The sequence below is a fragment of the Trachemys scripta genome, chromosome 2 (assembly GCF_013100865.1).
Source record: "Trachemys scripta elegans isolate TJP31775 chromosome 2, CAS_Tse_1.0, whole genome shotgun sequence".
Taxonomy (NCBI): Eukaryota; Metazoa; Chordata; order Testudines; family Emydidae; genus Trachemys; species Trachemys scripta.
Genome location: NC_048299.1, coordinates 216,172,623 through 216,192,313, shown reverse-complemented (window position 1 = coordinate 216,192,313; position 19,691 = coordinate 216,172,623). Strand labels below are relative to the sequence as shown.

The window sequence follows — 19,691 nt, the reverse complement described above, 5'->3', positions numbered from 1 at the left end:
AAAATAATATAATATTTTCATGTATAAATAATGCCTGATTTAGCATGCGGAGGAACAGCTATTGCAAGGCCCAGATCCTGTAACTGGGTGCTCCCAAGTGAGCTCTTTAATGGGGCTTCATACAGACATAAAGACCCTCTGACTGAATCCAGCTAAAGGATCAGAGCCTAAATCCATATGCTAGTAACTGCTGTTCCAGAATTTCCAGTGACTGTGTAAAGCTACAGAAGGCCTATCTGTATATACATATTTGTCCAAAGGCATTAGGGGTGATGTTCATTTATTCATTATTACTAGCTCTTTTATAGTGCTTTTCATCAATAGGTCTCAAAATGCTTCACCATGTTTAATGTATTTATCCTCACAACACCCCTGTGAGGTAAGGAAGTATTAATTTCCCTATTATGGTTCAACATATGTGTGTGTTAACTGTTTATACACCTCTACCTCAATATAATGCGACCCGATATAACACAAATTTGAATATAACACGGTAAAGCAGTGCTCCAGGGGGGGGCGGGGCTGCGCACTCCGGTGGATCAAAGCAAGTTCAATATAACGCAGTTTCACCTATAACGCGATAAGATTTTTTGGCTCCTGAGAACAGCGTTATATCGAAGTAGAGGTGTATTTCCTTCTGCTTTTGGTTTGTTTGATGCTTGATGCTGATGTTGCATATATCATAGCTGGGATTTTCAAAGGTGTTTATGGGAATTAGGTGTCCAACATCCTTTGAAAGTTATTAGGACTTTCTATGGGAATTGGGCACGTAAGGGCCCATGTCTACACTACAAGGATCAAAGGGGTGGCTGTGTTAGTCTGGATCTGTAAAAGCAGCAAAGAGTCCTGTGGCACCTTATAGACTAACAGACGTATTGGAGCATGAGCTTTCGTGGGTGAATACCCACTTCTTCGGATGCATGTAGTGGAAATTTTCAGAGGCAGGTATAAATATGCAAGCAAGAATGAGTCAGGCTAGAGGTAACAAGGTTAGTTCAATCAGGGAGGATGAGGCCTTCTTCTAGCAGTTGAGGTGTGAACACCAAGGGAGGAGAAACTGCTTTTGTAGTTGGATAGCCATTCACAGTCTTTGTTTAATCCTGAGCTGATGGTGTCAAATTTGCAGATGAACTGAAGCTCAGTAGTTTCTTTTTGAACTCTGGTTCTGAAGTTTTTTCACGCACGAAAGCGTGGATGGATTAGCAGCAGTGGAATTCCCAAAATGTGGTGGAGCAATAGATGGCAAGCATATCCCTATTTTGGCACCAGACCACCTTGTCACAAAGTGCATTAAGCATTGGTGGATCACTGAAGATGCTTCACCAACATCAATGTTGGCTGGTCAGGGAAGGTGCATGCCGCTTGCATGTTTAAAACCACAGAACTATTCAAAAAGTTGCAAGCAGGGACTTTCTTTCCTGACCAGCAGATGACGATTGGCAATGTATGTTGAAATGCCAAAAGTGATTCTGGGGCACCCACCCTACTCCTTTTTCCCCTGGCTCATGTAACTCTACACCAGCCACCTCAACAGCCACCTCAACAGCACCAAAGAAAGATTCAGCTGTGGCTCAGCAGGTTTAGAATGGCAGTTGAATGGACTTTTGGTAGATTGAAGAGACACTGGCATAGTTGACTCAGAACATTGGATCTCAGTGGCAATAACATCCCAACGGTTATAGCTGCCTGCTGCATCCTGCATAATATCTTTGAAGCAAAGCAGGGAAAGTTGCCACCGAGGTAGAGGATGGAGATGGAACAGCTGTCTTCTGAGTTTGAACAGCCAGATAAAAGGCTATTAGAAGAGCTCAATGCAGAGCTATACAGCTCAGGGCAGCTTTGAAAGAGCACTTTAACAGTGAACCACAGTAATGTGTTGTTGTGTACTGTGCTCTACCTGGCCCTGATGTTTTGGGATCTGTTAGGAATTGTGTGGTGCTTGGTGTACAGCTATGACTATAACCCTGTCAAGGCTCCTATTAATTTTGCGATGCTTGCTGTATATTTATGATTATTACACTGTGCTGTCATTGATCTTATGAGTTGTCCCAACTTAAAGTGGGGGCTTTAAGAGCTGCTAAGCACTCTACAGCATCTGTTGTGAACTAATAAAAATGACTTGTTTTTCAAATAATAGAATTTTATTTGATAACAAAACCAGCGCAAAGAAAAATCTGTTCAATTTAAAAGCAAATAAATTTAAAATTTAATAAATTAATGGAACAAAACTTACTATGAGGAAAGAACATTCATGTCCATTTTACCTACACATACACAACCGTGAATTTCATAGGTCAGTGTATGTGAAGCTGTGCTTGTCCTTAATGTCCCCTGGGATAGAGTGGTAAGGGTAGGGATGTGGCCCTAATACCATGTGGAATGTTGAAGCAGGATGTAGGGAGGTGCTGTAATGAAGTTCTCCATGGACTGCAAAGAGAGGTGAGCCCATGATTACTGTAGCTCCACAAGAGTCTGCAACATCTGTGTTTGCAGCTGAGAAGCTCCATTATGTCCTGGTGCATCTTCCTCTCCTTTTCCTTCTGGGACTTTCTCCTGTCCACTCTTTCCTTCTTCAGTCTGTCTGCAATGTTCATCCTCCAGGCCTTTGCTCACCATCTAATGCAGCATTGGCTTGCAGGATCTCATGGAACATGTTCTCCCAAGTCCTCTTCTTTCTCCTTCTGATTTGGATCAGGCATCCTTTCTCCTGCATCTCCAGTGCAATCTGGTTATAGATGTCCATGTTTCTATGGCTTGTCTATAGCTGTGCTTGCACAACCTCTTCTCTCCATAGGCCTAGGAAATCCAATATCTCCTGCCTACTCCAAGCCAGAGCGCATCTGGAGTGTGTACTGGCATAGTCAGCTGGGCAGTCGCACATAACAATGGAGGATTATCTGTTGTGCTCACAAAACTGGACAATCACAAAATAGCATTTCAAAAATTCGCAGGGCTTTAAAGGGGACAGGAGCCTTCTTATTTCTGTGACCCCTGGACAGTGGAGTTCACAATTATGACCAGGAGCGTTCAATGTCAGGCATTGTGTGACAGCTGCTGTTAGGGTTGACATAAGTAATATTGTCTGCACTTGCTCTGCATCGACCTCAATACATCAATCATGACTCTACACCACTTGGGGAGGTGGTGTTACTGCATTGCTGTAAAGGGGCACTTACATCAGTGGGAGACAATTTAAGTGTAAACACATGTACAACTAGGCTGACACAAGGCATTTTATGTCGACTTAATTTTGTAGTATAGACCAGGCCTGGGATACTCAGGAAAATTAATCCAAATTAATTAAAGTGTGAATTTAAAGTGGATTATTTAAACTGCTTTAAACCCCTGTGTGAACACTCACATTCAGTTTAGCTTAATCCACTTCCAAAATGCCAATGCTCTTCAATGAAAACTGGGCACTTAACTCTTAACTTTTTTGAAAAACTCACCCTATTACTTTGGCAGTAAATACTATAGTAAAGGTTATGTTGGGCCTTCATTATAATCTGACAGTTTCAGTTGTTCATATCTTTATTTTTTTCCCTTTAAGTAAAAATTATCCATGTTTAGTCTGAGCCTGAAAGTGAAAATTTTGTAAAAATTTTGTAAAAGTGTTTGAAGAAAATCCATTTTGTCCATTTCTGAGTTTCTGAAGAGAAAAACCAGTATTTTACACTATTTTTTTAAAAGCACACTCTTTGACTCTTAGGCCAACTTACAAAATACAAATTGAAAAATAGCGATTGGCTAGCATATAAAAATATAGCTCCATCCATGTGCATACCAACTTTTTTCTAAGGTTCAGAGTTACAACATACAGTACAAGACTAGCATCTACAGAGCTCCAGAAATTATTTCTTAAGCTTTAAGCATTCCAGGGCATGAATTTCTTTGGGTAGAAACTTTATATGCAAGATATTAAAGTTCTCTTCACAGAAACCTTCAGCCTTAAAGACCTTAAGTGACTAAGGACTCTAGATATAAATTTCTTTTTGTAGAGTACCTGGAATGCAGACCATCAAGTACATACCAAACTTTATGTACTGGGGTCCTTGAGCATTTAAAATGCCCCAAAGCTGAAGAATTCCATATGGCTAACTTTATGCCCTGGAGTCCCAAACAGGGGCAGCTCCAGGCACCAGTGCACCAAGCGCGTGCCTGGAGCGGCAAGCTGCGGGGGGTAGCTTGCCGGTCGCCGTGAGGATGGCAGTCATGCTGCCTTTGGCAGTGCGCCTGCGGGAGGTCCGCCGGTCCCGCGGCTTCGGCGGGAATTCAACGGTGGGTACGCTGAAGATGCGGGACTGGTGGACCTCCGGCAGGCAAGCTGCCGAAAGCCGCCTGACTGCTGTGCTTGGGGCAGCAAAATACATAGAGCTGCCCCGGTCCCAAACTGTTAAGTGCCCTGATTCTGCAAGATTCTCCACTTCCATTAATGTCAAGCATTCAGCAGCATGCAGGATCAAGCTCAAGGAGAGAGAAGACATTGTCCCGCAATCCTATCTCCAATTCCAGTACATAACAGTTAGCTAGCCATGAGAGAATTGACTGGATTTTCTTTTAGAAAGTTTAAAAACTAAAACTGTTGCCACTTGTGCACCTATTGCCCTGAACAGAGGTTGATTTATACATGGGCTTGAATGCTTTCCTGAATCGGGGCCACTGTGAATCAGCTGAAGTCAGTCACTCTTTTCATGCAGGGCCCCTATACCTGCTAAAAGCATACATCAATGGAAAATATTGCCCCCTGCTACATAATGGATTTTGTGATATGGACTTGCTCACAAAATATAGGACTCAGCAAATATCAATACATTTAACATATTCTGTCAGAGATTGCATATTATGGGGGAAACCCTGGCTCTTCTGAAGTCAATGGCAAAACTCCCATTGACTTTAATGGCGCCAGAATTTCACCTTCTAATTCTGACACATGCTAATAAATAATATTGTCACATTACAAAGAAGTGCTCTACATTGTATAAGGTAATGTACTTCCAAAAGGTATTTTTCTATTGTTATTATGCATGATGCATCCAGGTCAAATGCAATTTATGTGAAATACCTTGTGAAGTTTAATTCCTCTTCCTAAATGTGGGCCAGATAACACGAAGGAAACTTTTGTTACATCACCAATATCATCAACAGTCAGCTGTCAAATAATAATTAAAAAAGGTTAACTGATGCATACATACCTTACACAATCATTTTGATCATTAGGTATAAGGCAAGTTTTTGGGGGGGGGTTTGGATTTTGTTTTGTTTCATTTCTCTTAACTCATTTGGAAAGATGAGTGAATAGACGAGAATGCTGAGCAGGGGTGAACAAACCCCAATGGTAAATCAGAAAATGAATCTGAACTCATACAGTACAGTATATATCTCCCACAAAAAACTTTGTTAGCTTTAAGTTAAAGCATCTAGACTACAAAGCCCACCTCAAACTGTAAAAAGCAAGGAAATCACAACTACATCCCAGCTACATTCCATTTATCATTTCCTCTTCTCAACCTTAGTTGCCTCCAGTCCCCTGCTCACAGCCCACAGATCTCCATCCTCGACCTGAGCAACCAACAGGCAGCCTTGAACTCTGACCATGTTTATTGGTTAAATTTCCATGTGTTTTCATGATCAGGATAGGGTTGGTGGTGGCTTCCATAAATTACTTTTTGTACATAGTTGTGTAGTGGTTTTGTATTGGTGTGGGTAAATATAATATATTTATAGGGTCAGATTGCAAATGGTGGATGCTGTCATATATTTTTCCTTCATGTTTATGAATAAACTTTAGTGAAGAGGTGATCTATGTTCTAGCAATTGTTTGGAAAGTTGGTATTCATTTTTATGTAGAAATGAGACAACTGAAATTTACAGATGTTTAAGTGTTTATATTTAAATTTACACTTGTAATTGGAATTAAGGCTACCCATTGGTTGTTCAGGCTGAATGTAAAGATGTGCGGTGAGATTCTGTGGCTTGCGGTGTGCAGTAGGTCAGATTAGATGAACACAGTGTTCTCTTCTGGCCTTAGAGTTGATGAGTACATTGGGACATCAGCTCTTTCAAGGTGGTCATGTAGGGGCTAATACATTGCTGCAATGCCACTAATGCAAATCAGGAAAAGCAAGGAAAAAAGCAGTTAAAGGATTCAACTCCTCATTTGTGCTTCACTTCTCAACCTCAGCTACTCCCTTTCAACCACCCACAGCCCGCACATCTCCAGCTACTGGCATTTTTGCTACTAGCAGTTGCAATCTCCCAATGTAAGCAATCTCATTATACCATCCCCTCAATAAACTTATCAAGCTCAGTCTTGAAGCCAGTTGGGTTTTTTGCCCACACTGCTCCCCTTGTAAGACTGTTCTAGAACTTCACTCCTCTAATGGTTAGAAACCATCATCTAATTTCAAGCCTAAACTTGTTGATGGCCAGTTTATATTGATTTGTTCTTGTGTCCACATTGGCACTTAACTTTAATAACTCCTCTCCCTCCCTGGCATTTATCCCTTTGATGCATTTATAAAGAGCAATCATATCTCCCCTCAGCCTTTGTTTGGTTAGGCTAAACAAGCCAAGCTCCTTATGTGGCATTAAACTCCATATTCTTTATGGAAATATGCTTATGATATGGATATGAAATAATTGAGATGTACTTTATGCAAGATGGGTCTTGTAAGGTATCATTTGAAAGATTATGATTTAATGAATGTGATTATCCAATTTGTATGCCTGTATCATTTCTGTATCTGAAGTTAGAAATACTGACTATGTATCTGTATTTCAAATGGGTTACTTTTGTGTCACCCTCAATTAGCCCTTCAGGTACAATAATGAGAAAGCCAGACAGTGCTAATGGCCCATTAGCAAAGACAATGGATTGTAAAAGAGCTTAGTCTTCCTGTGGATGCTCAAGACAACCTATGAATAGTGGCTGCCACAGCCCTACAGAAACACCTGGTACTGAACAGCCCTCCTCCCATTTTGGAATGCCAGTGTTTTTCCACTGGAAGACAAAGGGTTCCCACCTTACACAAGAGCTATATAAGGCAGGGGAGTGACATCATCAGGGTTCTCCTCTGTCTCCTCACCCAAAGAGACACTGTGAAACACCTGGAAATAAGAACTGAATTGGGGTGAGAAGGTATGAGCCCAAGCTGGAAGGCGTCTAGCTTGTGAATAATAATACCTGAGGTCTCAAGCTGGAGACCAGTGCAGCTGCCTTTCAAGACTTTCTGTAATCTGTCTGCTACAATATCTAGGGCAGAGGTTCTCAAACTGGGGGTCAGGACCCCTCAGGGGGTCATGAGGTTATTATGTGGGGGGGGGTCGCGAGCTGTCAGGCGCCACCCCAAACCCCGTTTTGCCTCCAGCATATTTATAATAGTGTTAAATATATAAAAAAGTGTTTTTAATATATAAGACGGGGTCGCATTCAGAGGCTTGCTGTATGAAAGGGGTTACCAGTACAAAAGTTTGAGAATCACTGATTTAGAGTGAGAAATTACTATCTGTAACCAATTTCTTTAGTGAAACAAGCTTAGTTTGCATGTTTTGTTTTATTTGCTTAGCAAACAGAACAAAGCAGATTATGATCTCTTTAAAAACTTAAAATTCACCTTTTGTAGTTAATAAACCTATTTCTTGTTTATAATATAACCCCATTTGTACAATTCATAATTAGGCGGGCGGGGAGCGGGTGGAATAAGAGGCTGTGCATATCTTCCTTCACATTGAGGGAGGAGGTGGATTTCAAAATATACCTTTGGGTCTTCTCTCCAAGGGAGGTGGACACCTGAGTGCTGGGGCAAGTCCCTTAAACTGACTCTTCCCAGAACTAATCTCAGTGTCTGTGTCTCTCTGCAGCTGGGTGTGGCCCTGCCTGTGTGTGTGCTGCAGGAGGCTTAATAGCCTGGCTCAGCAAGACAGGAAAAAGGGTGCTCAGGCTGGCAGAACAGGTGGGCTCAGCAGTATCCCCGTACATCAGGTGGCATCCTAAGGGGGGAAACCAATTACACCTTGAGTCTCCTCTTCTCAGGTAGGTTTTCCATTCCTCTGATCACCCTAGGGGCCCTTCTCTGCATCTGTTTCAGTTTGAATTCATCTTTCTTGAACATGGGAGACCAGATGTCTAAAGTATTCTAGATGATGAGGTTTCACCCGTGCCTTGTATGACACTTCCCTATCTCTACTGGAAATACCTCGCCTGATGCATCCTAGAATTGCATTAGCCTTTTTCACGGGTGCATCACATTGGTGGCTCAAAGTCAATCTGTGATCAAATAATATAGCCAGGTCTTTCTCCTCCTCTGTCACTTCCCATTGATAATTCCCCAGTTTATAGCAAAAAAATCTTGTTTTTAATCCCTAAATGCATGACTTTGCAATTTGTACTACTAAATTTCATCCAATTTCTATTACTCCAGTATTCAAGGTTCTCCAGCTCTTCTTGTATGATATTCTGGTCCGCCTCCATATTAGCAATACCTCCCAACTTTGTGTCATTCACGATTTTTATTAGCACACTTTGTGCGCCAAGGTCATTAATAAAAATGTTAAATAAGATTGATCCCAAGACCGAGACCTGAGAAACTCTGGTAGTAAACTCCCTCCAGCCTGACAGTTCACCTTTCAGTATGACCTACTGTAGTCTTTCCATTAATCAGTTCCTTATCCACCTTTCTTTTCTGACGATGATTCCCATCTTCTCCAATTTAACTAATAATTTCCCATATGGAATTGTATCAAATGCCTTAAAGAAATCTAGGTAAATTATATCTATTGCATTTCCTTTGACTAAAAAAATCAGTTACCTTCTCAAAGAAAGAGTTCAGGTTGGTCTGGCACAATCTACCTTTTGTAAAGCTATGTTGGATTTTATCCTAATTACCATTTACCTCTTTGTCCTCAATTACTTTCTCTTTCAAAATTTGTGCCACGATCTTGCATACTATTGAGGTCAAACTAATGGGCCTGTAGTTTCCTGGATCACTTTCTTTTCCTTTCTTAAAAATAAATATTATATTAGCAATTAGTGACAGAGTACAACCCCCAAGTTTATGGATTCATTAAAAATCCTTTCTATTGGGCTTGCAATTTCACATGCCAGTTCCTTTAATATTCTTGGATGGAGATTATCTGGGCCCCCTGATTTGGTCCCACTAAGCTGTCTAAATTTGACTTCTACCTTGGATAGTGTAATTTCTACTTCCATATCCTCATTTTCAGTAGCCACCCTGCCACTATCCCTAAGCTCCTCATTATCCTTATTAAAAAATGAGGCAAAGTATTCCTTTAGGTATTAGTTCATGCCTATATTATTTTTAATTTACATCCCATCCTCAGTGTTTAGCAATCCCACTTATTTCCTTGTTTTCTTTTCATTTATATGGCTATAGAATGTATTAGTATTGGTTTTAATTTCCTTTGCACTTCCATATTTGCTTGGATTTTTCCTTTATACTTTTCACTTTTTCTCTATTCTTTCTGATCTCCAAGAGGTAGCTTTCCTTGCTGATTGTTCCCATCTTCCATTCCTTGTAGGCTGTCTGCTTTCTCTTAATAACCTGTTTGAGATGCATGCTTTTCCAATTTGGCCTGCAATTCTTCCATACCTTTTTTCCCTTTGCTTGGGATGCAGACTTCAGATAGTTTTTCCAACTTTAACTTAAAGTAATTCCAAGGCTCCTCCACATTCAAGTCCTTGAGTTCTTCAGTCCAGTCCACTTACTTAACTAATTCCCTTAATTTTTTAAAGTTTGATCTTATGAAATCAAGGACCCTAGTTGCAGATCTATTTTTGTTTAGCCTTCCATTTAGTTTAAACTGAATTGGCTCATGATCATGAAAACCAAGGTTGTCCTCTACAACCAGTTCTTTTAAGAGGTCCTCACTACTCACCAATACCAAATCTAAAATGGCATCACCTCTTGTTGGCTCAGTGACTATTTGGTGAAGAAATCTATCAGTTATCACATCCAGGAATATATGACCCCTATCATTATTAGTAGCACTTGTCCTCCACTCTATATCTGTGAAATTAAAGTATCCCAGGATCACACAATTCCCAGTAGTATTTATTTAATTAAAATATTAAAGAGGTCTCTATCCATATCCACATCAGATCTTAAAGACCCCAAGCACTATCGCAGTGGAGCCTCTGGTAGCTTTCTTCCCCAAAGTGATTTTGACCCAAACAGATTCCGTTTTATCCATTCCATCACTGCTAATGTCTTTACAGTCTATCTCATAATTAATATACAATGCTACTCCACCATATTTATCTTTATTTCTGTCTTTCCTGAACAGCACATACCCTTCAATACCTGTACTCCAGTCATGACTACTATTCCACCATGCTTCTGTTATCCCTACAATATCTGGTTTCACTTCCTGTACCAGTAGTTCTAGTAGTACTGTTATTTTGGTGCATGGGAGATATCAGATATCAACTCTGACCAATAAAGCAATCTGTGAGTACAATCCGGCACATAGAAAACACAATGTATCTTTCCCAGTTACACATTGTTAAGATCCATATAAAATATAATAAAAAGGAACTAACCAAAAAAGGGTCATTTTTCAGATTCTGAACCTTCTGTGCAGCAGATTTCCCTTTTGTTCCAAACACAACAACTTGAATATCAGGAACTCTTTCTGGTATGTGTGTACAGTACACCCACATTTGCCATCGTCCTCTGCTTTTAGTATCAAAGTATTTTACTGGATCAGATGTCACAGTCATTTCTATATTTAGAAGAAATATATATTCAGAATACATATCTTTCTTATAAGTCACCATAAATCATTACATTAATTTATAAATTGTAATTTACTCAACAGTACTTAGTCATGCGACACTAACTTGTGTAAGCAAAAGACATTTTGTTGGCATTACCTTTCAATGGAATTTCTAGTTCTGTAAAATCTTTCTTTGAGTGTTTGCTGATCCAGTCATGGTGAGCAAAGATGTGAGTAGCAAAAGGGTAACTTTCTTCTTTTATAACAATTTTTTCCAAGAACCAGTCATCTGATTAAAACAAATATATTAATTGATTGCATGTCAAGTAACAATGATAAGCTCTGCCTACACAAGCTGAAGCTTCTGATTTAAACGAGAATGCAGAGGACTCAGCAACTCACAGAAGACATGAAACACCTCCCAGGTTTGCGACCATAGAGATTGCTTATTAGTGATTATAACTCATGCAGCTCAAGAGTTTTCTCCTCCTCCATGGGAGGAATATTACTGACCTAAGAGTGCAATAAATGCATGTTACACTGTACCCATGTGACATGACTTGTTTGACAACATAAGCAGGAAACAAAAGAAAACTAGTATAAAGAATGTTTTTAAAATAGCCCTTTCCGGACTTTTCTTGCGTATAACAATGAATTATTCCAGGACTGGTGTATTATCATCAGACTTTGAGGATTAGAAATGAGAAACAAATCCACATACATCCCCACTGAAACTGAAGCTACTGGCTTGAGTCACTTGAACTGCACTTGGTCCTGACATATTTCTGACTGTTTTTAAGCTAATCCTAAATAGGAGGAAACTATTTTGGTGAAATCTTGGCCTTACTTAAGTCAATGGGAGTTATGACTCTGAATTCAGTGGGGTCAGATTTCACCCTTTCACTTTAAGCAGTAAGAGGCAAATAGCCCCCTATTAGGGTTTTTCCTATACAAATTACTTGAAACTCCATGAATTTGGCTCCTGAATTTTCCAAGTTCTTGCTCTCAATAGTGGGAGTAGGAATGGGGATCTGGGTTTGCCACTCTCAGAGATGGTCTGCAACTCATTAATCTCAGGAGATCTGCAGAGGCCAGGGCTACCTGCATCTCTTCTCTGTGTCTCCACATGGCCACTTGGCCCGCATGGCACTGAGAGTCCTGAAGGAGCCATGATCCCACACTGTCCCCAACTGTCACTACCTACTTTGAAGTTGCAAGCATTATTTATACTGAGAATTGGAGGGGAGTTGGGAGAAATGATGCTGCAGAGAGTGTAGTTTTCTCTGCCTGCCACCCCACCCACATCCCCAGAGCCCCTTAAACACCTGTGAATGGATTTCTATAGGAAACGAGGACAATATTTTGAAGCCAACACTCCCCCTCTTCCATGCCCCTCTTTTCACCTCAACTGATTGATCTTTGTTCCTCTCCCCTGGTGGCAGAGGAAGAAAGCATTTCACCCTGAGTGATTAAGGATTTATTTTATACTTAATAAAAATGTCCATAATTTTAAAAATGGAAAAGTTAAAACAGTGTATGTGTGTATTGGAGTGGGGAATGATAGCCAAATGAGATGCAAAACAAGAAAAAATAACATACTTTTGCTGGAAAATAAAAATATTTGCTGAATCTACTGGCAGACCCAAATATATCAAACAAGCCACTTATTGTAAAAAACAAACAAGAAATGTCTCATAATTTTTCACTATGTAATTCACTGGATACCATTTATGATTCTCCTATAGTACATTGAGAATTTAAGTGAAACCAGGTTATATACAATCTAACACAAAAACACAGAAAAAAACTGAAAAGGTCCAGCAATTTCAATTTTTTCACTAGTTTCCAAATAGAACAGACCTCATTAAACATATGATCTGAAATCATAATTTTAACAGTTGTTTTTCTGCATTTCTGACCCCCATTACATCTGATGATAATCAATGTTGTTATATGGTATTTATTACAATGCAATGCTGTATATTCCAGGCACATAGTTCATTTGAAAATTATTGTACAGTACCTTTTTTAAAACTTTTAAATCCAACAAGAACTTGGTTCAGCTTGCCAAGGTGAACTGTTTTGATTCTGAAAACATCCACCTGCAATTTGAGAATAATTTAAATTGTGGTTGTGCACGGTAGGTATATATGACTTGTGAATTTACCTCTGCATAAGTGGACATTGCTTTGTATGTTAGTGCACTTTACTTTACCCTTGTCCTGTCATTCCATTTCTTTCAAGTGCACAATAAAACAATATGTGCTCTAATTGATATTTCCAGGGTCAGTGACTAGTATGACTTTTCTGATGAATTTTAAAGTATCACTATAATTGATAAACAGTATTTTCAGAAACTTTGAAGCTCAGATTGAAGTTCCAGTAAGATGCCAATTTCTACTAAGCTTGTAGGATGAAATAACTAAATTGGATGAATTATGACTGTTATAAGAAGTGACATTATACCTATGTATCTATATTAGGATTTTCTATGGAAGTCATCTCCATCACACAAAAGAGCTTCTCAAGCACTTTAGATTTGCATGGTGAAGTGCTTAGTGAACTTAATTAAGTCTTTTGATCTTCTTCTTTCCTGGCATAAGATACACACATATACACACACAGAGAGAGACAGAGTTCTTGGTTTGTTTGTTTTCTCACTCTTTTCCCAAACACCTCTCTTCAGTCTGGTTAGAGGTGGGAAAGCTCTCATAAAAGCACATGATTAACTTTAAGCACATGAGACTTAGGTAACTGCTTAAAATTAAGGGCATGTTTTGTTGAATATGGATGGGATTACTTGTGCTTAAAGTAGAGAATTTACTTAAATATTTTGGTGACTCAGGCCTCCAAGCTCAGGGTCTCGAAGCATGCGATAAATAATTGAATTAGTCTGACCTCTTTGGGAAACTTGTTCCCCAACAAAACCTCCACAACTAAGGTTACTTTATCTCTGGCGCTCACAAACTTCTTCCAGACTTTGTTATTCTAGAGAGGAACAGTTGTCCAAGTGAATTTTGAATGAAGATGCAGTTGCTGATGTAGCTTGATTCTGACCCAGTAAGGGCTTTTAAGATGGGCCAAAGACCTGAACTGGCAATGGAAACCCTACACTGCTACCATGTTCAGTGCCAGGTACAATGAATTATGACAGCCCAACCTGGAGGCGATGAATACATGGATTACTCTGGCAAATTCTCATCTGAGTGGAAGGGTGAAGTATCAAGGTCAAAAAAGTAGGCGTTTTTTTCAGATTGTCATCAGGGAGGATAGGGTAAAGAATACACTAAGAAGAGTAGTGAGTACCATTAATCCAAAGAGTGCTGTTATTACTTGAACTCTAGAATCTTTAAACAATAAGTAAAAAATCAAGATACTGGACCCAAACAGATGGAAGAGTCCTGCTCCAGGTGACGTTGTAGCTCCCCTAAGCAAACATATCAGAGAAGGGGAACAGAAATTGGATATGTAAAGAGAAAAACTTGAGGACTCAAAGAACAGGAGTGTCTTCATTGTTGGAGTCAATCAGCTAACGCAGCACTCACAAAAATCAGTGAGTCAGTCCATGAGTTTCCTGCCCCAATGCATTATTCTTAAGGGTACTTTAAAAGTGAATTTATTACAAGGAGAATAAAGAAAATGCAGAGGCTTTATATATGTAGAAAGAAAACAGAACCACCACCCTTCTCAGCCAGCACTAATATTTCATGTCTCTACCAACTGCTTGTGGAATCCTGCTTTCTCTAAGTATCATCCTCATCTACCTAACAAATAGATGGCCCCATTGAGTTCCGTACATTATCCTTCAAAGCCTGGGTAGCCCTACCATTCTAAGTCCTCTTTCACTACTGTCTCCCGATTTCCTTTGTAAAGTCTGATCAGGGGATTAACTCCATATTTGTTGGATATCAGGTAGGGCTTTCCACTCTGCTGCAGAACTGTGCAAATTAATTAGACTAACTGGAAGGCTGCAATGAGCAGCAAAGATCTAGTTCGTTTTTCATAAAACCTGGCTTCTGAAACTTTTAAGAATGAAAATCAGCAGACAAAATGAAAACAGGAGGGTTTAGTGCACAGAGAGAATATACGTCAAGTAGAAGATTCTTTGAGGTACTTCAGCTACATTCAGAGACCTGACTAATGTCTATCTATTAAAGTAAAAAAAAATAGCAAAAGGTTTAATTTCATATGTTCTTCTGGAGTTGTTATTAGTGGATGCATAATAAAGATGGAAAATGCAAAAGTAGAGAGATAATACAGATGTATGAATCAAAAAGACAAACGTCAAAAGGACTTAGGTAAGCATCACATGTTTTAGTCATTCAACAGCTGATAGATCAGCACACAGTAAGAAGCCATCAAGTAAGTGTGCAACATTCTCAACCACACAAGAGTTTCCCAGGACCCCAGGTGTGGTCATTTGCTGCACCCCTCACTGCCCCGCCTTTGAAATGGTTGAGCTTGCACCAGACAGAGCATGGCAGCTCAAAGCCAGGCACTCTCTCATCAGGCTGAGTCATGAGGAGGGAGTTTCTTACAGTGGAAGCAGCTCATTCCCATTCTGTTCACCACAATGTGGAAGCATCCATTGTAGAGATGATCGGTAACATAGTCCAGATTGGTTTTCTGCTGATGAGTCAGTGTCAAGGCCTCTCCCATATATCTTTGCAAAGTGGCAGTCATGGCAACTCCTGGATTTTGACAAGGAGGTTCTCCTCATCATGCCCTGGGGTGACTAAAGCAGCAAGCACTAAACTGAATCTGGATAATCTGGATTCTGGTTACAGTGGTACTGAAGCAGTATTCATTGGTTCTTCACTTTCCATTCAACACCACTCAGTGTTGAAGGGCTGTCAGCTGCAAAAAGCTTAGTAACAGAGAAATGCATGTAGGTTCCGTATACAGTGATTTTACATTGACCTTTGATAAAAATGTAACGATGTCTTGCAAATCTGAATTTGTATCAGACACTGAGGTCTAACAAGGTATCTGTAAGATTTTGATCTGAAATTTTCTTTAACTATCTTATTCTCTTAACAACAGTTGTTCCAGGATTTTTTCTGCAAAACTTTTTGAATTCTCAAAAACCAAGAAGATTTTGGTAAGGTTAATAAGGAATTTCTGAATGGACAAACTAAAGAAGGAGAATGAGGACTGGAATGGGACATTTGCCTTATTATTATTTATTGTTTATATTGCTAGGTAGGTGTTCATGATCGTTCACAAAACACACAGTGCCATATTCATTTAAGCAGGCACAACATCAAGACATCTTATGGAGAGCTATGCACTTCCACCAATGGTGCATTTGGCCCATAGTTTAGATAACTGCGTCTAACTGCATCAAGGAGTTTGTAATCTAATTTTCTGAACAAAAATACTTCATTAATTTAACTATCTCTCTGTTGTGCAAGCTGATGGTGCAGAAGAACAACCACATTTCATCCCAGAGATGGTTGTCACTTGGTAGTAGGTAAAATGATCCCTATATGGAATGGGCAGGCTGGTCAAGTACTTTTAACATCCTTTAGCATGAAAAGTTCTATGTAAACGTGAGGTATTATTAAGGAGACATTTACAATTTCAATTATTTTTCCTCAGTTCTTTTACCTGGCCTCTGGCAAAAGTGATGGGTCCACTTCTTGAATTATTAAGCCATCTTTTCCCAGAGTCACCTCTCGTTCCTTGAATAAGAAGATAAGCCTCTCCACTGGTATCTGCTTTCTTTATGTCTCCAGTGTGCACGTGAATGGAATATTCCACAACTAAAAGAAAATTTTTAAAACAGTCAGTATAACAAGGGAAATTCTCTGTCATCTTGTCTCATAATTGGGTTCCTTATGAAAATGCTTTGGTTCTATTGTATTGTTTTATGTGAGGATCACTTGATATATTCTTAAAAAAGGAAAGGCACAGTACCATAAAATGGCACCTTAAAAGTTTTTAATTAGAGGCAGGGTCTGTATAGAATGCAGTTATGCAGCTCCACGGATAGCTACATAGTTCACCTTTTTATCAAGTTATTAAGTATTATTTATATTATGGTTGTACCTAGAGGCTTCTACCAAGATCAAAGTCCTATTGTGCTAGGCACTGTACAAACACAGAGTAAGGTATGATCCCTGCCCCAGGTATCTTATAATCTAAATATACAAGACAGACTCAGGGTGGGGAAAAGTATTATCCCCATTTTATACAAGGAGAACTGGGTCACAGAGAGATTAAGACCCTGCCTACATTACAGAAATTTGCACCATTGTAATTTAGTCAGTATAGTTACACTGTCAATATAGTTACATCCTAATGGAGTCATCCTGCTCCGATATAAAGCAGGGTTGAAAACAGTGCATCTTAATCCAGTAGATTAACAGAGTAAACTGCACTGGTATAAACCCTGTTTTACACCTGTGCAAAGCTCTACATCAGGGTGAAACTATGTCGATGCTGTTACATCAGTGGAAATCTCTCTAATGCTGGTAGGCCCAAAGTGACTTGCCCGAGGTCACATACTCTGTAACAGACCTGGGAAACAACCCCGATCTCCTGAGTCCCAGTCCAGTGCATTAACTACAACACATTCTTACTCTCTGCATAAATCCCCATTTGTGAATCTACAGAATGCAGCTTTCTCCTTTCCTCTGCAATGTCTCTTCCAGAAAATCAGCACTATTGACTACTGTATTCAATAACCTACAGAAGAACCTATACACATCCCTCCTGACCTCTTGGGTACCCAATCCCACTGCCTGTTTACATAGTCATCACTAGTTCTAATCCCTAAGGCTCTATATTCCTATTTGCCCCATTTGTATTTTTGTGTGTGTACCATTTTCATCCTGCACTGCAGCAAGAACTGCACAGTCATAAAATGGCTTAGATGAAAGCTGTGATCTGATTGTCTTAAGACGCTTTCAACTCATGTAATTATCCCCCAGTGAATAAACACATCAAGAGTATCAAGCTTGTTCATGCATCAGACCACAACACACTCACACTAAAGTTAAAGCACACTGATATAAAATAATAGAAATGATCAATTAACATTTAAATCCTTTCAACTTCAGCTTTTCCCTTTAAATAAAATATTCCCTTCCCTTTCTGCTGCATGACAGATGAGGATGGGTCTTCAAAACCAGTCCAGGATCTGAACTAGTAATTGGCCAGAAGGGGATTATACTGTTCTGCTGAGCAACCGTATGGGATTATGGGAAGGAAGTCCTGTGTCTGTCAGCCCTGCCCAGAGAGTGGAACTTTGAAGACACAGCTGTGACCACTTTCCTTGCTCTCCCTAGCCAAACAGTGGAAGCGGGGCGGGGCCTGAAAGAACAGGTGGGGCCATTGTTGCCTTCTCTGGCACAGGCCAGGGAAGAAGAGCCTTGACGAGAAGCTGGGGAGGCTGCTGTCATTATTCACTGCAGCTGAACAGTAGTATTGGAGGAGATTTAAGAATGGAGGAGTCGATAACTGGTTTGGGTACAGGAGGAGAAACCGAGGTCCAGTTTTTCAAAGCCAACAAGGGGATTTAGTCACACAACTAATAATTCCAATGACAGTTGTGTGACTAGATCTCGTATTCAGCTTTGAAAATCTCAACCTTAGCTCCTGCTTACTATGGTTACACTTGTTTTGGAAGGGGTGAACAGGGAGAATCCTTAAACAGAAGAAGCAGCTGTTTCCTCTGCTCAGTATCTGAATATTAATTATTATTACTTGTATTATGCCTAGAAACCCAACTCTTGGACCAGAACACCATTGTGCTAATCAATAATGTACACACCCAGAACAAAAAGATGATTTTAGTTCTGATAGAACAACACGGGAGAGCAAAGTAATGTAAGAAATCTGTGGGCAGCTATACACCCAGGCTATTAGGAACTACAGAGAGGCAACAATGATTAACTATCTCAGATCCTTCTGCTTTGGAAGCATCAACTTGAGCTAAAGAAGAACCTATTAGCTTTAGCAATATGACACTCAGATTCCTTTCAGAAGAGGAAGTGGTATATTTGTAATTATTATTGTTATCATTATTATTATTTTTAAATAATAAGCCATTTTATACTGCAATAGTCACACTTTAGGTTGTGAGTTCATCAACCAATACACACACACTTTGGTGTATGGAAGGGCAAGTAAGCTGGCTGATGAACTCACATCCTATCGCAATTATTGTTTAAGGCTTGATTTCAGAGGTGCTGAGCACCCACAACTTCAGTCAAAGTCCCTAGATCTGCCAGGATCTATTCATCTTAGGCTGCCTCAGAAGTTTCAGCTCCCACTCATGCCAAAATCATCACCAGTATGCTGCGGAAATCAGAGAGGCTACAGAATGTAGGTCCAGAATGCTACAGAATATACAAGAATCGTATTAAAATTCCCAGAAGCTCATGAGGTCTTCATTACAGCAAGTTTCTTGGATTCCCTATGATAAATTTATAGGTTTAAGAGTGATTGTTAAAAACACACTGTGAAAAATTAAGAAACCACAAGCTAAAGCTGTCGTTTATTCTCATGCGTAGGTGACGGCAAAAGAGAAAAAAAAAAGTGTTCTGCAAGATATTTATTTTTAAACTTTTCCTACAGCTCTTTTCACAAGCTGGTGCTATTCATATTGAGTGTTATAATAAAAAAGGCTGAATACAAATATTGTGACATTTCATATAGTCATTTTTCTAATCCTTTTAAAATATAAAAAGTTCATATCACTGAAGTAAGGGCTTTACAGGCCAATTTTGCATACTGACTGAGTTTAACAAGTAATAAGGGCTGTATATATCCACACTGGTAACATTTATATACATGTTGCAACACATTTCTGTTAGGTGGAAACATCTTTGTTTCTCCTCATCATTCAACTGTGTGCGGATAGCACATAAAGAAGCCTCTTTTGTGAAAAGTAACTTTTATTTCCGTATGGCATTATTTATCATATTCAAGAACTCCCCCATCACTTTAAA

General features: G+C 39.5%; 1 protein-coding gene across 1 annotated transcript in view; it reads right to left on the bottom strand.

Moving 5' to 3' along the window:
* The window catches only part of RP1 (RP1 axonemal microtubule associated), a 258,679-nt gene that overhangs the window by 58,118 nt on the left and 180,870 nt on the right, over nt 1–19,691 (bottom strand). The window contains 5 exon segments of the mRNA XM_034759443.1: nt 5,063–5,149; nt 10,559–10,717; nt 10,719–11,023; nt 12,758–12,836; nt 16,345–16,499. Coding sequence (XP_034615334.1) covers nt 5,063–5,149; nt 10,559–10,717; nt 10,719–11,023; nt 12,758–12,836; nt 16,345–16,499 — 785 coding nt within the window.